Source organism: Manacus candei, unplaced genomic scaffold, assembly GCF_025592945.1.
Source record: "Manacus candei isolate 608988 ecotype Guabito, Panama unplaced genomic scaffold, ASM2559294v1 h1tg000047l, whole genome shotgun sequence".
In the NCBI taxonomy this organism is placed as follows: domain Eukaryota; kingdom Metazoa; phylum Chordata; class Aves; order Passeriformes; family Pipridae; genus Manacus; species Manacus candei.
Window position 1 is genome coordinate 5,834,885 of NW_026138095.1, and position 22,036 is coordinate 5,856,920.

The 22,036-nt window shown below is 43.2% G+C and overlaps 3 protein-coding genes across 13 annotated transcripts in view; 1 reads left to right on the forward strand and 2 right to left on the reverse strand.

Moving 5' to 3' along the window:
* The window catches only part of MBTD1 (mbt domain containing 1), a 35,235-nt gene extending 26,722 nt beyond the window's left edge, over nt 1–8,513 (forward strand). For all 8 annotated transcript variants that reach the window (XM_051798001.1, XM_051798003.1, XM_051798005.1 and 5 more), the window contains one exon: nt 4,564–8,513. In XM_051798001.1, the coding sequence (XP_051653961.1) occupies nt 4,564–4,682 (119 nt within the window). In that variant the 3' untranslated portion in view covers nt 4,683–8,513. The remainder of the gene's footprint in view (nt 1–4,563) is intronic.
* A 570-nt stretch (nt 8,514–9,083) lies between these two features.
* On the reverse strand, nt 9,084–11,776 carry NME2 (NME/NM23 nucleoside diphosphate kinase 2). Its single transcript, XM_051798014.1, has 5 exons — nt 11,640–11,776; nt 11,289–11,421; nt 10,607–10,708; nt 9,759–9,871; nt 9,084–9,320 (listed from the first exon to the last, which is right to left on the reverse strand). The coding sequence occupies exons 2-5, from the start codon at nt 11,415–11,417 to the stop codon at nt 9,203–9,205; spliced, it is 462 nt and encodes a 153-aa protein (XP_051653974.1). The 5' UTR covers nt 11,418–11,421; nt 11,640–11,776; the 3' UTR covers nt 9,084–9,202.
* Nucleotides 11,777–12,889: 1,113 nt separating this feature from the next.
* LOC127475832 (nucleoside diphosphate kinase-like) lies at nt 12,890–22,005 on the reverse strand. Of its 4 annotated transcripts, none has more exons than XM_051798018.1 (6): nt 21,695–22,005; nt 19,588–19,933; nt 16,056–16,188; nt 15,423–15,524; nt 14,610–14,722; nt 12,890–14,278 (listed from the first exon to the last, which is right to left on the reverse strand). In XM_051798018.1, exons 3-6 carry the CDS (start codon nt 16,182–16,184, stop codon nt 14,161–14,163), a joined length of 462 nt encoding a protein of 153 aa, XP_051653978.1. In that variant the 5' UTR covers nt 16,185–16,188; nt 19,588–19,933; nt 21,695–22,005; the 3' UTR covers nt 12,890–14,160. The 4 variants fall into 4 exon arrangements, with proteins under 4 accessions (XP_051653978.1, XP_051653976.1, XP_051653979.1 ...); XM_051798016.1 differs by lacking the exon at nt 19,588–19,933 and adding an exon at nt 19,241–19,308 and having other exon boundaries at nt 21,932–21,980; XM_051798019.1 differs by lacking the exons at nt 19,588–19,933; nt 21,695–22,005 and adding an exon at nt 19,021–19,038.
* Nucleotides 22,006–22,036: the final 31 nt, after the last annotated feature.

Genomic DNA, 22,036 nt, shown 5'->3' on the forward strand with positions numbered 1-22,036 from the left:
TTCTTGTTGTCTGACAAGATTGAAGCATAAGCAACCATAGTTTTGATATAGCTGAAAGCAGTGTTGTTGTGTTACAGAGCTTGCATCCCTGATATCATAGAGGAATTGCCTCGGGCATAGAATGGCAATATCTTAGTGATAAAGGAGGAACGTGATAATAATTTGTATGGGAAGTGCTTTTGCAACATTTTTTCATGAATGCAGTGTTTAATTATTCAAAGGCATTTTAGAAGTTACTTTTGCTACACATTTAAATGCTCGTTTATGTTTGTAAGGCACTGTAAAAATGGGGAACACCATTTTAAGGGAATTAAGAGTATGTATTTTTACACTAGGATTTTGGAGGTGATAAATTTTACTTGGAGAGGATTATTTCCCCAGAACCATCCTTCTGTCTTTTAGTCACAGACACTGAAACAGCTGCAGTTTCAAATTGAGCCAAGATGTATTTGAGTGCCCAGCCAGAGCATTGGGTGTGACCATGCAGTGTAGCTGCAGCAGAAGCAGTTTACAGCATTTATATGTCATTGACAGAGTTTGAAATAAGTGGGTCATGCTGTTAAACAATGCCCTTGAAGTCCTACCAGTCCTCTAGGAATCAGGGACTAAAATGTGGCTGCTGAGAGCAATATTCCAAATAATAACTGAACGGTGCCACGTGCAGGCCCTTGTTTTCCAGAGTGGGTGAACATGAATCAGAGCCATTTCTCAGTTGAACAGTCAGAGTTACCTGATGCACTTTAACCCGAGCGTTTATTTTAGTTTGACTTGATGTTTAGAGAGGAAGAGACGAGTTGGGAAGAAACCTGTCAGTTTGTCCAGCCCACCCATGGCAGGTGAGGTGCAGAGGAGCTTCTCTGGGGATGACGAGTTGACTCCTCCTCCATATCGAGCCTTTCCAGCACAGACAGCCCCGGAGGCCTTCCAGCCTCCCAGGACTAGCCAAGAGTTCAGTCCCAGCCTCCAAACAGGTAACTGGTCACAGCAATGTGTTACTGCACAGGGAAACCATGCAGCCTGTCGTGTGCTGACTCATCAAATCTTTCTTTTTGCCTAATTTTTTTTTTCCTTTAAATTTTAGTTGGCTTTGGTTTTTTTTTTTCTCTGTTAGAGAGCTTCTCATTCTCACTGATGCACCATGTCACGGAATTAATCATAGGAAAGGGTTTAGAACAGAGCTCCTCCTTCATAGGAAGGAGGCTGCATTATTGTAGGATGCTGAGAATCACAGAATCCCTGAGGAGCTCTGCAGAGCTTTAAAATGCAAAAAATGCACTCTGTAAAACTGAATGGTAATGTGGATGTGGGAAGATTTGATGCAAGCAGGACATCAGTGTGGGTTATCTTTTGCAGAGCAAGTACACAGTAACTAAGAGACAGTAAATAAGGATTTTTGCCTTTGTATCAGAAAAAGACAGGTACCTGTGAAAATGTCTTCAGAATGTAAGTGTTACTTGAAATTTTGTGGGTTACCAAGATGGAAAATATATTTTGAACTGTGTAATTGTGCATCTGTGTGAGGGAGCAGGGAAAAACTCTCAAATTCATTTCTCAGTAGCTTGAAGTTTTGATCTCTTTTAAGGATAGTTTAATGTAAACAATCTTCCATTATAGAAGTTCACTGCAAGGATTTAGTAGTTTTTTCTCTTCTCTTTTCTTAATATCTATGGCAACATAATGTAGCAGGTAAACAAATTATTGCTACTAAATATGTTACAGCAATAAAATCTGTCAGACAAACTGGATGATGCTCTCCCTGCCCCACAGTTGCCAGGTTGATAGATTTAGCTTCAGATTTGCTTGATTACTCCCTTAAACTTGCCTTTGTCTGTGTAGGCTGCCATGTCAGCACTTTTCATTGCCAGTGGAGTACATCCAGAAAGGTTTCCCTTGTCCATGTGTTATCCATTAACAGACTGGGACACGGGAACCTACCTGCCACCTTTAGACCCTCAGGACAAATCTTTACTCCCTTCTGCAAACCTTTCAGCACTTCTCAAGGACTCCTTTAGTTTCCCTTCAGCTTTCTACTGGTGTGTACATGCCTCTTTTAGCAGTCTTTGATGCAAAGGAGGAGCCTTGCTTGGGAGTGTTCTGGAGTGTTTATTTTTGCACAGTTGTTCTTCTCTTATTGCAAATCTACACCTGAATTGCATTGGTATAGTGCAAAGACATGCCCAATCTGAATTTCTGTGTCAGTAGGTCTCAGAGTTCCCATGGAGCTCCTGTGTTCTTTGGTTTCTGACACTCAGTGCTTTCTATGATCATCTGGGGGGAACTTTTCAACATTCTGAGTTTTGGTGAGGTTGGACAAAGTCAGTTTTGTTGTGATGTAGCCTTGTCATTGCCCAAAGGTGTTTGTTCTTAAATTGAAACCAGCAAGACCACACCTTTTCAGTCTAGGGAGGAGGAGAACATAACCCTGATACCAGCTAGTAAGTTCATAACATGTTTGAGATTGGCCAGAACTGATTAATGACATGCATATTCCTCAGCAACATCCACTGCCTCATGTTCCAGTAGCTGTAGGACTGATGTAGGCACAGTGCAGGGGTGTTTATATGGCTTGGCATGGAAGCATATAAGATCAGTAACAAAACAGGCATCTGCTCTGAAACTGCTTGTCCTTGGGAGATCTCAATGAGGCTCAAAACCAATTCTTTCTCCTTTTGTACTGTCATAAGCACAGGAGACAGAAGGTTTCAGCACTTCATGTTGTTTGTGTGAAGTGGTTTTGCTCTCTAGCCAAGTCATGGTGCTGCTTGAGTGTCCACCAGTGCTTGGTATTTTTCAGTCATTTGAAATGATCTTTTAAGCACTGAAGTTCAACTGTTGGACAGCTTCACTTTTAAAAAGAGCCTAAAGCCAGCCAGACTGTTGCCAGAGACTCACCTGATCTCTGGACCATGTCACTTCATTCTGCCTTGATATTTGGGGGGTTTGAATGTCATGGCATCAGACACAGTCTGTTGTTGTCTCCAGGCAAATCACTGAGACAATTTAAAAAGGGAGTACCTTGCCCATCTGCATCCCTTCTCCTTCAGTCAGGTGACTTCCATTAGCTTTCTTTATTCCTCTTTTGAGTAACTTGATGTGTAGCTTTTCTTCTGGAAGATGGTAGTTAAAAGCTGTATCACAGGGACAAATGAAGCAAAGGATCATTAAATATCTGAATGTCAGGGCTTAGGTTCAGGTTAGCCAGAGGCAATCCAAATCATGTGTAAGTCCTGTTCCTGCAGAAGTTTCCTGCTTGGGGGGAGAAGGATGTGCCTGGTGGGTTTTAGTTCTGTGTAGCCTTTGCTTAAGGTGTCAGCAGCATATCCAAGTAACCAATTGTGTATCTTATCATTTAGGCAGCACTTTGTTGTCCTCCACAGATCAGGAATCTTGATCAGAGCTGGGCATAATACAGGGAAAAGTATTTGAGGAGACAAAAATGTAAGGAAAGGGATTGTGGGCTGTGTAGGTGGGAGGAGGCATCTATTAAAGGAAGAGATGAGATCTTGCATTATGCTGCAGCTTTTGGCATCTTTTACTACCTTAATTTTCAAATTTTATTTTTATTTAGCACAAGAACTTGTTTCAACATAGAAGAGGACATAGAACATTTATAAAAGAATAATCAAATGGTTTGTAAGTTATTGCAGGCCTACCAGTAGCAGCAGGTTTATGAGTTGGGTTTTTTACTTTCTTTGCATATTTCTGCATGTCAAGATACATTAATAATGTGTACAAGCTTTATATTCAGTAGTTATAAGCTTTAATACTCTTCTCATTCATTTGGTCATAGAGAATCATTTATTTTTGTATAATCAACCCTTTAACATGGGTACTGCACCTTTAATGAAAGTTTACATGTTTTGTTTTCAGTGTTCTTTTCATTGTGCTCATATTTTGGTAATTGTCACTATTCATTAATGAAACTGGAAGAGTAATTGTGACATTATTGCTATTCATAACATCTTTTTTTTTATGTCTTAGATCTCATTTCTATTTTCTTTTGACAAAAGAAAGAAGAGAGAAGATGAAAACTCAAAATTGTTTTGCTTGAGTGAAACACCTTCTGGGATATTAAAATTTTAATGATGGATTGAGAAATCTTTGATATTTTTTTCTTGTCTTACATAGACTGTTTACAGTAACTGGGCTATTTAATGTGAAATGTAGGTTGGAAATGGCCAACAGTTAATCTCATTTTTACTTGCATAAAGACTAAATAGGAAGTCAAGATTGAAGTAAGTGTTGTTTTGAGCAACAGTCGTTATCGCTATTAACCTGTTGTTACCTTCTTAGACCAGGGGTTTAAAATAATAAATTCTTGAGAAAACCCTGTAGATAATCTAGTATAGTAAATTGAAATTAAGGCACAACTTAAAATTCAGTTTATGATCAGAAAGGATCTGCTTTCTGTGGGATCCTGAGTGTTAAAGAATTGCTGAAATGCAGAATATAAGAAAATGAGAAATCCAGGGTCTGTCCCAAATTTCAGTAATATTAAGGACATTTAGGGAAGAGTTGCATTTTACATTTTACAGATCTTTAATGTTTATTTATTATTTGTAGTGACTTCATTGCAGCTGAAGGAGGAGCTGCTGGATGGAGAAGAGTACAGCTTCCTTCAGGGAGCGTCCGACCAGGAAAGCAACGGATCTGCCAGCTACTACATCAAACAGGAACCATGAGGCAGCTCAGAAGAGTGAGAGGCAGAGGATTGGTGATAGGAAAAGAGCCTTTCTCCAAGACTGACTGATGTTGTTCCCACTTGGATGGTGCAGTTGGGGTGACTGTGCCTGGGGCACTTTGCTGACTGTAGATGAGTTAGACTCAGTTCAGAATTTTTTGGAAGGGCGGGGAAACTATTTTAGTGAAAAAGATTTTTCAATTTATTAAAAACAAAAAAAAAATGGACACTTTTGTGTTGTATTTGAAGCTTTTGAAAGAATTTTGTAATATTTTCAAGTTCAGATTTATTGTGCATTGTTAACAAGAACTGAAATTCTAATTTTTTGGTAAGATTAAAGTTTAATTAGCATGGTTGTGGGAAGTGGTTGGAGGAAGATATAGTTGCAAATACAAATGAACTGTCATAACAAATGAACCTTTTTGGTACAAGTTGGGGAGACTTTTAAGACTCTTGTGAACTGCACTGGTCACGCCTCTGTTTTTCATTGTGAAAATAAGGCGTTTAAGGCCTAATTTAGAGGCATAAATTGTACGTGGAAGATAGTCCTGTAAAGCTCTACTCAGTGAGTAGCCCCAAGTGCAACGGAGCCATCACCTGAGGAGGATTTTAACTTTTCAAGATGTTCTTGTTTAGTTTAAAATACCTTTTTTTTTTTATATAAGGTTTTGTTTTTTAATGTTCCTTAGGGTCTGATTCAGTGCCCATTAATATCAGTAGCCTTGTCGTCGACTGCAGTGGGCACTGGATTGGGTCTGCAAAACTCTTGTCTGTACATGAATGTCTGTAGTCTTGGAATGCTTCAGCACATGTTTACAGAGCCCTATGCCAAACTGGAACTTTAGAAAATTCCCTCATTTGGAAGATTAGTTTTAGCTCTGAATTTCGACTGAAGAAGCAGCTTAAATGGACAGTAACTAAGGACTCCCTTGGTGGTGGTAAGGAGCTTGTGAGTATTCTTCTGACTATCTTTTTCCATTCAGAAAGCCCTAGGTGTTTCCTTACCATCTTGAATATTTATCTGTGGACATTCAGAACTGATGTTCCACGTGGTTTCAGGTGAGCTGAAAGGAGCCATGTATTGTGGATTAAAAAATTACTTCAGCCCTGCATAGCCTGCAATATTCATGTCTTGCTGCAGTAGTGTAATGTGGGAGTTGAGACTTGAGAACAGTATAAAATTGTATATTTTTCAGTATATAATTCATAAACTGGATTTGCTTATTGCCTGGAATTCTTGTCTCACATCAAGTATTCCATAAGCCCCACGTGTTCACTGTCCTGACTTTTACGAGGTAAAAGTCACATAAAGGGGTGAAAATGATGACCAGTTAAACACAAGGTGTTTTTGCAGGAGCTCTTAATAATTTGGATTTTCTTTCCATATTGTTAACCTTTCAACATTTTTGTAAATGACCTCATTCGTGGAGTTGATGAGTGAAGTGGTTAAACAGCCCTGCAGAGCTGTGACTAGGAAAATGTGCATCAAGAGCTTTAGCTTTTACCAGTAAGGTTCATTAACTAAACTCTCAGGAATTAACTGCATATGTTCTATAAGTGCTTCTGGGTCTTCGCAGGTCCCCTTCAGAGCAGTACAATGATATCTGACTCTAGACCATAAATTAGGGCTTAAAAAAAAAAAGAATCCATCAAAGTTATTAACATCTGTGTTCCTACAGCCTAAGAAATGCTTTAAGGATATCAACCCACAGAGCCCCAGGAGACCATTTTTGTATATTGTTGTTTGAGCTTAAAAAAAAAAAAAAAGTGCATAGAAAGTTGAAAACCAGCAATTTGATTATTTTCTAAAATATTGCTCTAACTTTGGGTACATAGTATTGGTGATATGCACAGGTTTACCTCATTCTATGCAAGAGGGGTTAATTATGTAAAGTTTTGTATTTACTACTGGAAGTAAAACATGTCCTGTATAGTGTAGGAATGTCTGGAATTCTTTTCTCCCTTACTGGTAAAATTTCTTAAATAGCGACCCCTTTTTAACAACAGCTTCTTCTACTGACAGGATCTGGTAATCAGATTAGAAGTGTCTATAACTTCAGGTGGTAAAGACATTACAGCTCTCTAAAATAGCCATAAAAAGGACTTTGTTGGGCCTGGTAGACTTCAAATACCTTATTTCAGATTCTGACCTGCCTGTGATGTTTCCTTTGAATAGCCTGGATTGGAGAAGTAGGATTAGAGACCATTGTAATGACACTTTGAGCCTTGATTATGGTTTGGTTCCCCACCCCACCCCACCCTATGTTCTCAAATTAATCCAGCTCTGCAAGCATTGATTTGGTTTGGTAAGTAAAGCACTATTGATTTATTCATTTTTTTTTTTTTAATGCAGCATCTTGCAGATTGTCCCAGTCAGCTGGAACAAGGTTCTCACAAGTCTTGCTTTCTTCTCTCACCAGCAGCTTCTGACTTCAGTAGAAAAACTGTTGCATTAATTTATGTTTCATAATGTGGAAGGTCAGGCTGGAGTGAGTGAGGTGTATTGCCAGGTCACTAAACCTTGGGTTCCTGAGTATTGCCCAGGCTCATCCCTGATTTTGGAGTTACAGTCGTCAAATGTCAAGAGGGAAAATTAGTCCTTAACACTTCCTGTGTTGAAGAATTGTTAAGAATCTGTTTTGAAGTCTGTCAGTCTTTATAATATTCTTTTATTCATCAAACACTAAAGTCTGTGAGGCGACGTGTGTTCTTGGGTACCTGTGTGACTTCAGGAGTTGGTGAAATGTCTTTTGTGTTTCTGAACTCAAAATATGCCTGAATTGTGTAATTATTGAGTACAGTGACATCTGTCCTAAGCAAACCACACAAGGAGCTGCTGAAGTCCCTTGTTCAGGGGAGGCTCAAGGAAGACCCGAGTGGAGCTCTGCCAGGGCTGGAGGGGTCTCGGCAGTGCCAGCGGGCCAGGGGTGTCCCTGTGGCAGCTCCCTGGCTTGGCAAAGCATTCCCGTGGCTCTGGGCACTGTTGTCTTGGCTTTAAGCTGTGGTGCTTGGCTAAGAGAGCAGCAAGTGTTGGACACCTGAAACCTTCACTGGTTTTGGCATTTGGCACAGCAGGTTTTTATGACCATGAGGTGGCACAAGTCCTGTCCCTTTACTTGGCCGCTGCCCCTTTTTAATTGCTCAAAATCTCTCTGCTGATCTTTGATTTTTATGTTATTTTACACACAACTCTCTAACCTGTTCCTTGCTGCGTCTGAGGAAAGCTACAGCAGTTATTGATTCCTTGTTCTACGGATACTAACACGGGTTTCAGTGTTTGTTTGGTTTTTTTTATTGTTGTTTTATGTGATGTGAATACCCTCCCGTCAATATTTGTACGATGGTGCTAATATATTTGGTAACAATCCTTTATTGGGAAGGGATTTTAAAAAACTGTGATTTCAGCTGAATTTTTTCTTCCTTTTGATTTTTTTCATATTTAAAACGAAAAGCCACAGCCATTTATACAAAAAAAGGCATCAGCTTTGGCCCCTGGGAAAATGTTGGGGCGGGAATCAAGATTAAACAAATGGGGTTTTTACATCATTTCTGTATGTATTTGATATATAGATCAATATCTGTACAAATTTAATCTTTTTATTTTCTTGGTAATTTGTGTGGTCAATGAGAGAGTATTTAAAGCTTTCTCATGCAATGTACATAACTCAGTGAAGAAAATGCTTTTGGAGAAATTAATGTTACTTTCATTTTTACGAGACTGCAGATTTTCAGCATGGATGTGAAAAGCATTAAAATTATAACTTTGTGTACAAGATGAAAATAATTCACTAAATTTGCCTTTTTTACACAAAATAAAAATGATAAAAAAGTCCTTTTCTGAATAGTGATTGTTTTGTTTAAAAGGCACTATTTGGCATATACATAAATGCACTCCAGCTTCTCTCAACAGAATGCAGATTAAAAAAATATGATTTGTAAAAGATATTTTAAGTAACTGGGTATGTTGGTCTGACCACAATTGAACCATTTAAGATGCTGAGCACAAGCTAAGGGTTTTAATATGAGATGGTGGCATTACATAAGCATTTAATAGAGAGCAAGCTTTGCACTTGGTCTCATTTCATTTGGTATTAACAGTTGTGTAAGGAAGGAAATTGTGTAGTATCCCATTTTTTTTCCCCTAGCTCAGTTCAGCTGTGTTGGAAGCAGCTCCAGCCTCCTCTCAGCTCTCTGCAAACTGGCTTTGCCACTGCCATGATTTCAGGAGCTTTCAAAGCAACTGTGCAAGGGACACAACTCCCTGGAATTTTATTCTGATGTGCCAGTGCACGGCATTTCTTGTTAACTGTTCCTTCTACAGGAGGGAAATACTGCATGTCTAAAATGCCTTGCATGGCTGTTTGAACACGGGGTCTGTTGGAAGTGAAAGCACCACAAGGAGTTAGTTCACACCCATTTATTTGACAGTCACTTTGAGCACTAAGATAACCGTGGTTGCTCCCAGGTCAGCAGCTGGAATGAGATGGTGCATTAGAAGGCACAAATCCTTGTGGAAACTCGTCACTCATAGATCCAGTCGTGTGCACAAGGCTTGAAGTCGATGAGCTCTGCGGGTTTGAACCACAGGTTGATCTCCTTCTGCGCGCTCTCCACGGAGTCGCTGCCGTGGATGATGTTCCTGTGGAAGGAGACAAACATTGTTCCCTATAAAAAATACACTTTCAGCAACCTCATCATTCTCCACATGCAGAAACTTGGATGAAGCATCTAGAGCTGCGAAACTATTACTTTTATTTCCAGGCCAGTGTTCCACCAGCCTCACTCTGAGAGCTAATTAGGCCTAGCAGGGTCATGAGGGCTACTGTTCTACACCAGCCCCTGCCTGAGCTTACGTGCTGCTCTGAGGAGGAGCTGGATTTCAAACAGAGTCACTTTTGTACCATTTTCTTAAGTAGCAGTTATGGATTGTGACCTGCAAATGAAATACCATCAGATGAGGGTATCTACCACTAATTCTGGCTTTCCAGATATAAAAGACTACCATCAGATTTTATGCTGGCTGTTAAACATGGAGTAGTAGTTGGTTTTGATCTCAATTAATGAACTGAGTACAAACCTTCCCACTTGAATGCAGAAGTCACCACGGATGGTACCAGGCTTCGAGTCTGCAGGGTTGGTTTCCCCCAGCATTACTCTCCCAGTTTTAACCACATTGAGTCCTTCCCATACCTTAAGGCAAAAAGACAAAACCACTTCTGTTAATCTATGCTCATACAAAATACCAAAGATTAACCTTTGCTAATAACATACTTTCCAAAGAAACAGGGGCTCTACCACTAAAAAAAATTAACCTTGCCTAGATCTTCTCTTAGGCCTGTAGGAGTGACTAGGGAAAAAACATATGAAGTGGAAGTGTTTGTAAAAAGGACCATCAACATTGTTACTCCAGTGAAGGAGATACTTTACCAAGCCTCAGACTTAAATAATGCACAAGGCCAACTCCAAAACCTTTCTGTTTGGGTAGGATAAGGACATTCTGATGAGCTGCAGGCACTCCTAGTTAGGTACAGAGTCAAACCAGGAGATGCTACTGGACCAAGTACATTGTTTTGAGGGGAGTGCAAGAAAGAATGACACAGAAGATGGGTTTCTGTGTCAGAGAGCCTCACCCCTTTTTGCCTAAAACAGAAGATTTCTGGTGCAGAAGATTTGCTCTCAGGAATTTTGCTTAATACGTGTTAAGCATTTTAATACATGTTTTATACATGCACTTTCCTTCTTAGTAATATATAGTAATTTCTTGACTGTCTTAATTTTAATTTTTTTGTTTTCTTTTGCTGCTATCTGAACTGGGTAGTTTGAAAAACTGTTTCTGTAACAGTATCTCTGACTATTTTAAATAATTTACAAACCAAGACAAATTTATTCAAGCAAGTCATCTTTAACTAAAATCAAGCCACTTACCATGGCCACAATAGGTCCAGAGTTCATGTATTTAACCAAACCAGGGAAGAAGGGTCGGTCTTTCAGGTCAATGTAATGTTGTTTGAGAAGGTCTTCTGAGGCCTTTAAAAGGGCAGATGTAACATCAAATATCAGCTTCTGAATGTCATATCACAAGAGGTGTTGCTGCTGCAAGGCTATGGCGCTAGTGACTGGACTCACCAGTCATTAATGTTATCAACAGGCCTGCAGTGTTTTTGTGGGTATCAATGCAAGCTCCTAATGTAAAATTAAAGGAGTACACGGCCCATTTGTCCTCTGTGGCAGTGTCAGTGTTGTGAGCTGTCAATATTATTTCTTTGCATTGCAGTGACCCTCAGCGATAAGCAGAGCATGGGCTGCCTGGGTGCTGTTACCCAACACAACCTTTCAGTCAAGGTCGGTTCAGCTCCCAGTCGGGCCGCACCGAACCATTTGGGCAAAACGTGCTTCCTTTGGACAGGGGGAAGATCCGGTGCTGGGCAGGAAAAGGAGCCTGATGCACGTCCGCTATCAGATTCCCATTCTGACGCAGAAAAAGCCGCAAAGGAAGGTTATCTGTGTGTGCCCAAGCCAATCTGTGTGTGCCCAAGATGACCTGTGTGTGCCCAAGCCCCTCTCTGGCAGGCAAGGGAAGGCGTTTGGGGGCAATGCGGGGACTCACGTGCACGAACTTCATGGCCACGAGCCGGAACCCTTTCTGCTCGAAGCGCTTGATGATCTCCCCGACCAGCCCCCGCTGGACGCCGTCGGGCTTGATGGCGATGAAGGTGCGCTCGGCGTTCCCAGCCATGGCCCTGCGGGCGGAGCGGGGCGACCATCGGCCTCAAGGTCGCCCGCCATGGCCGCGCCCACGTGGCACCGCGATGGAGGAGCCCCCCCGGCCCCGCTGTGTCCCCCCGGCCCCGGCACTGACCCACCCCACCGCCCCCTCCGCCGCGCCCGCACCCGGGCGGACCCTCCGCCCGCCCCCGCGGGCTCCCCGAGCGCGGGGCCCGGCCCGGCCCGGCCTCACCTCTCCGCAGCTCCCGCAGCCGCTGCCGCCCAAGGAAGAGGAGGAGAAGGAGGAGGAGGAGAAGGAGGGAGGGCGGCGGATCCCCCGCCCCGCGCAGAGGAGGAGCCGCCGGGAGAGCGGCGGCGCTTCGGGGCGGGCCCGGCGGGGCGCGGGGAGCGCTGGGGAGCGCGCCCGGGAGCGCGCCCGCCCGCGGCCGCCAGCGCGGACCGGGACGGGACGGGACGGGACAGTGGCTCCCGGTGCCGCTGGTGCTGTGCCCCAACGCTGCGCTCCCTCGGCCGCCGCCGAGCCGGGGGGGCTCTTGGCCGGGCTGTCCCTTGGCCGGGCTGTCCCTTGGCCGGGCTGTCCCCACCGCACCTGTCGCCTTCGCCTCCTCGAAAGCCGCCCGAGGGTTCTTAGTTTACAGCTGCAGCAGCGGGGGCTTTAAGGCTCTGACACACTGAAGGGATTGTGGATGTTTAACTAAATCATTTTTTTACTTATTGGTGCTGGCGCTGCCGTTTTCAGGTGTTCCCGCGGTCTGGCGGCGGATGGTGCAGCCAGCCCAGCACGCCTCGAAAGCATATTTCTCACAGGAAAGTGGTGTGGGATCTGTAACCCAGGGAAGTTATCGGTGATTCTGCTGGGATCCAGGAAGATGAAGCTGAAAAACACAGGTGTAAAACGACACGGTCCCAGTACTGTGTCCTAGCAAGAAGCAGGAAGGGTTGTTACTTTTTGTTATTAAACATTGTGATAATTTGCCCTTTACTAAACACCTTTTCTCTTCCTGAGCGAGATATAATCATACACAATCACTGCAGAGGGGATATTAATGAAAAGCCCTTTGCAGTCCTTGTGCAGTCTCTTATTGATGGGACACTGACACTGGACCTGCTCGGGCACCTCAGCCATGCAGGAATGTTGCATTTCCCTGAGAGATGCTGTCCTCTGCCTCCTCCCAGTCTCATCACATTAAAAATACTAATCAGCAGCTTTCTGACAACCCCCACATCCCCAGATAACCCACGTTTCTCCATTTTGTAGTAATCAAATCAAGAAAAAGAAATCTCAAGTAACCTTTCAAGCAAAAATGGAACTGGAGATTACTCATCTCGTGCCCAGGTTTGTCACGTGCTCCCTTTCCTCCAACATTTAACTTCAGTATTTATCTTCTGTAACAGTGAATAATTTCAGAAGAGGAACTCACAGCCTCACCTACATACTTAGGGAATTTGTTCCATCTCCACATACTCATTGATATAAGACAATATAATTAAAATATCCTTTTATTTCACTTAAGAAACAGCAAATGTTTCATTTTGTACCATCTCTTTTTTAGGAGTTCAATATCTCTATAAAGTATCATAAGCATTCAGTTCAACATACATTGCACAGTTCATTATTTGAGTCTCACTACAGGGAAAAAAATCATGGGGTTCAAACAACTAATTCCATGAAACACTTGCTCTTAGTGAATATAATGTTGCAGGTAAATAAATACATAATATCAATCCCAACCTGTTCCTCATCCAGTACAACTTTTGCTGCTAGAAGTTCTGCAAGAGGCTGATGTTTCTCTCTGATAGAAGCAGAAGGCTCTACTGAAATACCTTCAGTATTATTATGACTGTACTTCTTTACATCATTAAATTAATACAAAACACTTCTAAAACACTTCATCCAAGGACAGTTTGCTTTGTAGTTCCAACTACTACGGAAAGGACACAAATGAGAACAAACCTGAATTATCAAACCCTAAATTATCAGCTGTTCAGCCAGCAAAGCAAACATCACTTATTGCTCTGTGCAATGCCAGAGGGCTGCTGCTGTGAAGTGGCTGAAGGTAGATCTCCCTCGTCCATCCTCATATTAATCTTCTTTTCACATAAAAGGGCATTTCATAAAGCCTGGTCGGTTAATCTTTCCTTAAAATGCTAAATAAATCCCATGTGGGGGGGAAAAAGCAAGTTAAAACAGTGTTAGTGTGGAGGACAGTTGTCATGTTAATCAGAGCTGAGCTCTGTGTACAGGCACAGAGCATTTTGGGGGGGGAATGGGCTTTTTTTCTGCAGCTGTTTTGGGCATGGGGCACACTTGATATCAAATTCAGTCCTCAGCATTTGGACATCTTAGCAATATACTCACAAACCACCAGTTGTCCTTTAATGTTGGAACAAAGTTAACTTCTAACACCAAGCCATTTGCACATGGAATTATTGGATATTTTTTGACCAAAATTTTTTTTCTATTTACCAAAATACTCTCTATGGCTATAAAGTGTTCCAGGAAAATATATATTTTTCATATGCTCTGTGTCTTGATCTTGTATCTCTCAACCCCAGAAGCAGCCTTTTAAAAGTACAATTCCATCTATGCCTGGACAGCTTTTAAATCAAAGCAGCAGCAAACACTGGTTCTATTTAACGTTCACAACAGAGCAATCTCACAGATTCCTGAGGTTTCTACCAGGGCTTTGGAATAGCTAGAGGCTGGCAGCTGCTCCCAGATAGTAGGGATATCAGAAGATGCAGGCTCAGTGTTAGTCATAGATCCACTCATGAGCACAGCTTCGGTAATCAACCAGTTCTTCGGGAGTGAACCATAAATTGATCTCTGTCTCAGCACTTTCCACAGAATCACTTCCATGAATGATGTTCCTAGGAAAACAAAAGGTGGACAGAAGAGTAAGAGAATCCTCAAACTCGAAACAAAGCAAGGCTCTTGTTTTGAAGTGGTTTCCATTATGGAGAGGAGCTTTAAGCATCTGTAAAGCAGGAGCAGGCACAGCACAGGCAGTCCCAGCTTTGCTCCTCATTTTTGTCAAAATGGGGACAACCACAACTTAGTTTCCATCCTTAGAGCACAACATTACTTGAGCCCAGCTCCATGAGTAAGATAGAGAAGGATGGAGCACAGTTCCTCCATATATCATGATATAACACTTGATATTTAGTGTCTTTGGATGATATCAAGAGCTTTAAAACATACCTTCCCACTTGAACACAGAAGTCACCACGGATAGTGCCAGGCTTGGAATCAAATGGATTAGTTTCTCCCAGCATCACCCTTCCAGTCTTAATCACGTTAAGACCTTCCCACACCTTAGAAGGAAAAAAAAATCCATTGAGATTATTAAATCTTAGCAACACATACTTTCCACAAGGACACAGGGCTGCCCATCATGGCACAAGTCACCATCTGAATATTTGTTTTAGTGAGACTTATTTTATCCCTAATTTTTCTGTCAGATTCATGAACATCTGCTGATGTTCTCTTCTTCTGCACAATCCCCCTCCTTACCCAGAATGGGGAGAGAACCATTTTAAATCTCAATACTGTAAACATCTTTACTCATGGAAGAGCTAGACCTCACCTATTTTTCAAATACACTATCAAGAAGAAAAAGATGAAGTCCCTTCTAATGAAATTAGAACGAAAAAAAAAATTCAAAGTTACTCTAACTTAGGAATATAATAAAAACATTCCACCATCCTTTTTCAGCTTGCTTAATACATGGCATTTTGTACTGAGGGGGCTTTTGTGCAGGTTTACTGTTTTTCAAGGTCCATCTTTGGTTCCTCTTTTATCCCTCTTCCTCAATATATTTACTGGAATGAGAGAAAGATTATGAGAAAAGATTTAAAAAAAAAGTGTTAACAGCACATCTTCTTAATTATAGTATTTGAATCTGGGTTTTTAGATCCTTTTAAAAGTAAACTAGAATTCAATAGGTAACACAGTCTCATTGCAGGTAAGACAAGCAGTGTTTTTCTGAGCTGAGCTTCACTGTCAGGAACTCACCATGGCCACAACAGGTCCCGAGTGCATGTACTGCACCAGCCCATCGTAGAAGGGCCGGTCCTTGAGGTCAATGTAGTGTTCTCTCAGAAGGTCTTCAGAGGCCTGTGTTCAAAACCAGCCAGACAAACAAAAAAAGCTCACTGTAAGAACTTAAGAGCATAGTGAAATCACAGAGATTAAGCTCAGAGCACTGGTAATCCGGAAACTTGCACGCACTTCAAAATTCAGAATTTCTAGCATCTTCCTAGGAGCACTTCTGGTCCATATGAATTTGAACTGTTTGTTTTAACCACAACTGAGCTTAGAAAAGTGTCTGTAACCAGTACAGATGGTTTATGTGACCTGGGATTTGTGGAAGATGTTCAGAGATATTTATTAGGCATGGGATGCACCTGAAATATTCTCTTCAGACTAAGGACATCAGGTTACTAAAATTAGCATGCTTAGCATGCCTAAAGCATTTAGCCAGAGCTGGGAACTGGAACTCTTCCAAAAACACCCAAAATAAGACTTCTCAAAATTTCAGGTTTAAATATTCTGCAGACTACATTTGCTGGTCCAGCATGCTGCTCTGTTTGAAGGCTACAGGTGGTATGAAAGAAAGGGGAGACATACCAGTTAAGGAGAGCTTACATGTATTAGTTTCATGGCCACCAGTTTGAATCCTTTCTGCTCGAAGCGCTTGATGATCTCCCCGACCAGCCCCCTCTGGACGCCGTCGGGCTTGATGGCGATGAAAGTGCGCTCCTCGATGGAAGCCATCGTCCTGAGGAGGGAGAGAGGGAAGGAAGGTCGTTATCCCAGGATGGGCAATCCCAGCCCTGTATCTCCTGTAACATCGGCTGCATCCGAGGGTCGGTAATCCGCGGTCCGCGCCGGTCGCTGCACATCGGGTTTCACAAGCGCTGCGGGAGCGAGTTTAAAGCAGTTTTCCGAGTACAGAAACAATTAGCGAACACTAAAATCAGCAAAGCTCTGAGCGGAATGGAAGGCAAAGCCCGTCACGGATCCACCTCCCAGCGCCGTGCAATAAATAAATAAATCCACACGCGCAGAGTTTTCGCCTGGAGACCCCAGCGCGGCCGGAGGGCTCCGCACACCTGCGCAGGTGAGGAGCGCGGGGGCTGCGCGGAGACTCTGCGGGGATGGGGGGCCGGGGGCTGTGCCCGGGGGCTGGGGACACCCTCCCGCTGCCCCCCTCCCCGTCTCACCCGCTGGCGGTCCCGGCGGCTCCGGCAGCCCGTGTCACACGCTGGTGGCTTTGCCACCGCTTTGTGTGCGCGGGGACCGGCCCGGCTTAGCGCTGAGCCCCCCCCGCCCCCGCGGTTGCCATGGGGACAGCGCGGCCTCCCGCCTGCAGAGGACGCTGCTCCCCCCCCTCCATCGCCCCCCACCCGCGTCGGGCCCCCCCCGCACCCACCGAGGGCTTTTGGGGTCTCCTGTTCCCTGCCCGCCCCGGCCGGGTCACACCGACACCCGCCGGGTGTCTCTTTTCCTTAAGCCGGGGAGGTCAGGCTGAGCCCTTCCAGCTTTCCATCCCATTCTTTGGATCCCGTTTTTTATATAACGAAAGGCATATAATATTACCTTAATAAAAATCTCATTATCATACTGTTCTGCTCTAAGTTTCTGCTTTAAAGAAGGCCATTAATTGTCGTTGTTGTTGTTTTGCTGGTTATAATACATCACTATATTGAATATTATTGTATTTGGTACTATATTAGCTCTCTGAGTCAAAAGACACTTGATCAGTGTGCCACTGAACTGCTTTCCCTTGAGCGTTTTACTGCCTTTGAGAGAATTGAGGATAAAGCATCTGGACGGAAATCCATGCTTGTCCTGCTTTTATTTCCAAACTGGGATGAACTTCCTGGGCTCCACTCCCTGGCTCTTCTTGAAAGTAAAATTTCACTTCCCTCTGGGCAGGACTTTGCTGCTGTTTAACAGGGAGAAGTTGAGCTTTTTGATAGCATGGATTTCCTCATTCAGGATCCCTTTTCTTTGCCACATTCCATCACAAATCCATGTGTTACTTTTAGTTCTGGTGGGAGAATACAGCTCTGAACCCTAAGCATCTGGTCAAGAAACCCGTTTACTAGGATACAGGGGTCTTTTTTCCAGATATGATCATACTATGATGGACCCATTTTTCCATAAATGTTATTAAAAAAAAATACAGCATTGTACATTTTAGCAAGTTCCCCTGGAGTTATTTTGGACTTAGAACTTCTGAGTATTCTCTTGACAATGTCAATCCACTATATTCCATTGCTTCAATACACATTTATTTGAGATGTTTTATACTACTAAAACAAACTCTAATGCTGTAATCTTCACCATGGCAAAATAATACTTAAATACAGAAAAAAGGTCTTTAGAAACAGGATGTTTAGAAAAATATCAACTTAAAAGCAGCAATAGGACATCTATTTACAGCCTTGTTAAATCTACGTCATTTAATGATTAAAGCTTAGGACTTGCCCTAAGGTGGGCAAGCACTATTTCCAGCTTTACCATAGGTCTGCTCTGTGATCTTCGCCAAGTCTTTTAACCTCATTAAATAAGGGTCATCTTTGTCACTTTTGAGATTAATCCATGATTAACAGAGCAAGTTGTGCATCACGTGGTACATGAAACACCACAGAACTGAGGCTTCCCTGTTATTTTTACTGTGTAAATGAGCAGCTTTATCGCTGGTTCAAAGTTCTACCATGATCACAAAATTGCATTAAAATTTACATGTTTATCTAAAATGTGAAGAAGTAGAGAGTCCAGACAAATAATTTCCTAAAAACAGGCTGATCATGGGAGAGAAGTAAACACCTTCAAAGTCCTCAGTGAGTAAACTAAGTGCAGTTGCTGAGCTCAAACCATTTACACATTACTTAAAACCAGCAGAGATTTTTTTAAAACAGGCCTGGAGCAAAAGATTGACTGTAAATGTCTCCAGACTTCAGTAGAATTTAAACATAATTCCTAGCTTGGGTGGTTTGGTCCCATCTGTACAATGATCTCAGCTCACAGCCTCTGTACCACTCAGAACATTTGGGGGGTTCTCATTCTGTGCTGTGCTACTCTTGGTCCTTACAATCAGACTCCTCAGTCTGACATGTTTTGTTGCTCTAGGCTTTAGTACTCTTCATTTAGCTGAATGCTGCTATCATTCATCAGTCTTTACCTTGATTTCTGTTGCACTTTAAGATGTAAAGCACCACAGAATGAAGCTTTTATCAAAATTTCTTCCTCTGTGTGAAATCCCAGTTAAGCTTTTCTCACCCCAGACTTATTCAAGGGCTTATTTTCTTCCCTGATAAATTACAAATCGATTTACTTTCAAATTAACTGTTATTTCTGGGGATAGGTAATGCGATTTTTCCTATTATCCAGAAAACTAATTTCTTTGTCAGTCAGTTCTGTCCCCAAGAATGTGATGGCATTTTACTCTGCTAGTTACCACATACAGCCACCATTTTCAAGCTACAAAACCAGTTCTAGCAGGTTTCTTTGTGCTGTTTCATATGCTTGATTCATTTGCTAAATTGACAGGTCATCAAGGTCCCTTAATCTCCTGGAAAGAATCTAGAATATCGTTCCATACCTCCTTCAATTTTTAATTCATCCCGGAGTTTCTGATCTCACACTGACTGCGAGGTGCACATCATGAAACGTGATCACTGTGGTAAGACTGTCAATAAGATACATTTTTACACCCCTTAAACTCCTAGGTAATTTTTCTGCTCTTCATCTTTTTAAATACTTCACTATCCCACGCTAGAGAACTCCCACATGACTAGAAAAAAAACAAATGGCCCCTTTACCTGTGCTCGTCAGTCTGTCTGCAACTGTAGTGGCAGCAGCAGCCTGTTCAGTGATGCACCTGCTCTGTCTGGGAAAGAAAACCACATCTATACATTTTGCTGATAGAGACAGGATAAAAATAGCATGTCCTCAGAGACCCCCTTTGCTAAGAGCTGTCAGCAGACACCTTGACCCACTTCTGCCGTCTGTCAGAACATACGTCTTTGAGATAATGTATTTGTGCCTTTTGCCAAGCAGGATGTCAGTGACTATAAACCCTGCACAGACAAAAGGATCTCTGCAAGATTCAAGGGGATTGGTGCTTTTATCCTCACAATAATCTGCAGTTGTTTAGAGCTGTCCTCACCTTGTGCAGAGTTACACACGAACAACGTGGTGAGGTCCAGGTCAAGAGTTCATGGCAATGAGCTGTGGCCTGCCCGGCTGCAGGGTGGAGCTCCCTCTCCACCTGGGCTGTTTGCAGCCTTCCTGCGAGATTTATTCAGGTTCAGGAAAGAAAAAAACACTCCCCCAAAGGCTCTCAGTGCCTCCCACAACACAAAAACCGAGGTGAACGGGAACTATGTATGAGCCAAAGAGAGGGAGAAATCTCGACAGAAGGCTTCCCCCAGCACTCCTGCAGCTGGTGAAGCTTTAATCTCTGGCAAACAGCAGGCAAACACGGAGGAGTTGCAGTTTTTCTCAGTGGACAACTGCTAAAGAGAAATAGGGAAAGAATAATATCTTCATAGGAATCTTTTCCGATAATTTACATGAAAGTTTCACTCGAGGAGATGTATGAAAGTACACATTGTCTTTTTGAAATTATTTTTTAGCTAAAATGATGTAAATTTTTGGTCAGAATTAAAAGAAAAAGAGCTTTTCTTTTGTTGTGTTTATAAAGAAATTTGTATTTTAACAGGCTGCAGCATGTTAAATTATTAGCTTAGGAGGATGATGTCTAAACAAAACTCAGAAGAAATCAAAAATATGGGGCTGAAGTATTTTTTTCTTTGTCATTCCTGCGCAGACTCACTAGCTGAGTACATAAAAAGACATCACAGCACATGCATTTAAAGCACAGTTCCTGTCTTAAAACCAGCCCAAATGAGAGAAAATACAGTGCAAACCTCTGCTGCTCTCCAGTGGAACTGAATGCAATCACCACACGTAAGAGTTCCATCACTTCTCAAGCTTTTCCACTTTTTAAAACACTCATTTCTTTGTTCCTGGGCTGCTGCCGGGCCACTGGACTCCTCAGCTCCCTGTACAGGGAATATTACCTAATGAAAAACAATGATTTCCCCACATTTGAATTGTTTGATAGAAATTGTGCCAGAGGAGGTTTAGGTTGGATATTAGGAAATGTTTGTTTGCTGAGAGCGTGGTCACTGGCACAGGCTGCCCGGGGCAGTGGTGGAGTCACCATCCCAGCAGGGATCTGAAAGAGGTGCAGATGTGGCACGTGGGGACATGGCTTAGAGGTGGCCTTGGCAGTGCTGGGTTAATGGTTGGAGCTGATGACCTTTGGGACCTTTTCCAACCTAAACAATTCTATGGTGCTATGAAAAATGAGGGACGTGAAGCAACTCTGAAACTTTTCAACCTCAGTACTTTGAAATTTAACCTGAATGTCTAGAACAGCTCACACTGTTCCTCAACAGAATACATGATCCAGAATGGAATTCACTGTTCCAAATCCTAGGAAAATCAATCTCTCTTAGCAAGTGCAAGATGCCTTCTAAGCTCTATTATTGCTAAAAAACCCCAGGATTTCTGATATTGATTTATCTGGAGACCTTGTTAGAACTAAAAGTCATTTTTGCAGTCAGAGACCAGCCAATACAGCACTCCAAGCATGGTCTGGGAGCTGCGGAGTCCCAAAATGTGGGACCTAAAATCCTATCTCTGTCAGTCATCCCCCGGTGAATCACTTGATCTATTTATGCCTCCGTGGGTGCGATAAACAAATAACGCCGCTGCCATGGGAGCCGCCAGACGGCACTGCCTGGCATCTCCCACCCGAACTGGGAACTCTGCCCACGGGCAGGGGTGTTCTCTCCGGTGATCTGGAGCATTCCTGTACCAGGAATATCAGGAGTAGCGTGGCCAGCAGGACCGGGGCAGTGATTGTCCCCCCTGTACTCGGCACTGGTGAGGCCACGCCTCAAGTGCTGCGTTCAGCTTTGGGCCTCTCGCTTTCAAAGGACACTGAGGTGCTGGAGTGTGCCCAGAGGACAACATGGCTCGTGAAGGCACTAGAAAACATGTCTGATGAGGAGTGGCTGAGGGAGCTGGGGGTGTTTAGTTTTGAGAAGAGGAGGCTCAGGAGGGCCCTCATCCCGCTCCACAACCACCTGGAAGGCTGTAGTGAGGTGGGAGCTGGTTTCTTCTGCTGTGAGAGGACAAGGGGAAACGGCCTTAAGCTGAGACAGGGGAGGTTCAGATCAGACACCAGAAAAAAACAATCTCACTGTTTGTGTGGTCAGACATAGGAATGGGCTGCCCAGGGAAGTGGTGGAGTCACCACGGGAGGCATTTAACAGGAGCTGGGTGATGAGGTTTGGTGGTCTGGGGGTCACAGTGGCAGTGCTGGGCTGATGGTCAGACTGGATGATCTTAAAGATCTTTTCCAACCTTGACAGTCCTGTGACCCCCCGACGTGTCCCCGGCAGGACAGAACAGAACAGAACAGGATAGGACGGCCCAACCTTGCTCGGCTCAGATTCTCCCATCTCCCAACACCGGCGGCGGGCGGCCACCTCCCCGTGACGTCACATCCCAGCCCCGCCCCATCGATGACATCACTAGCCATA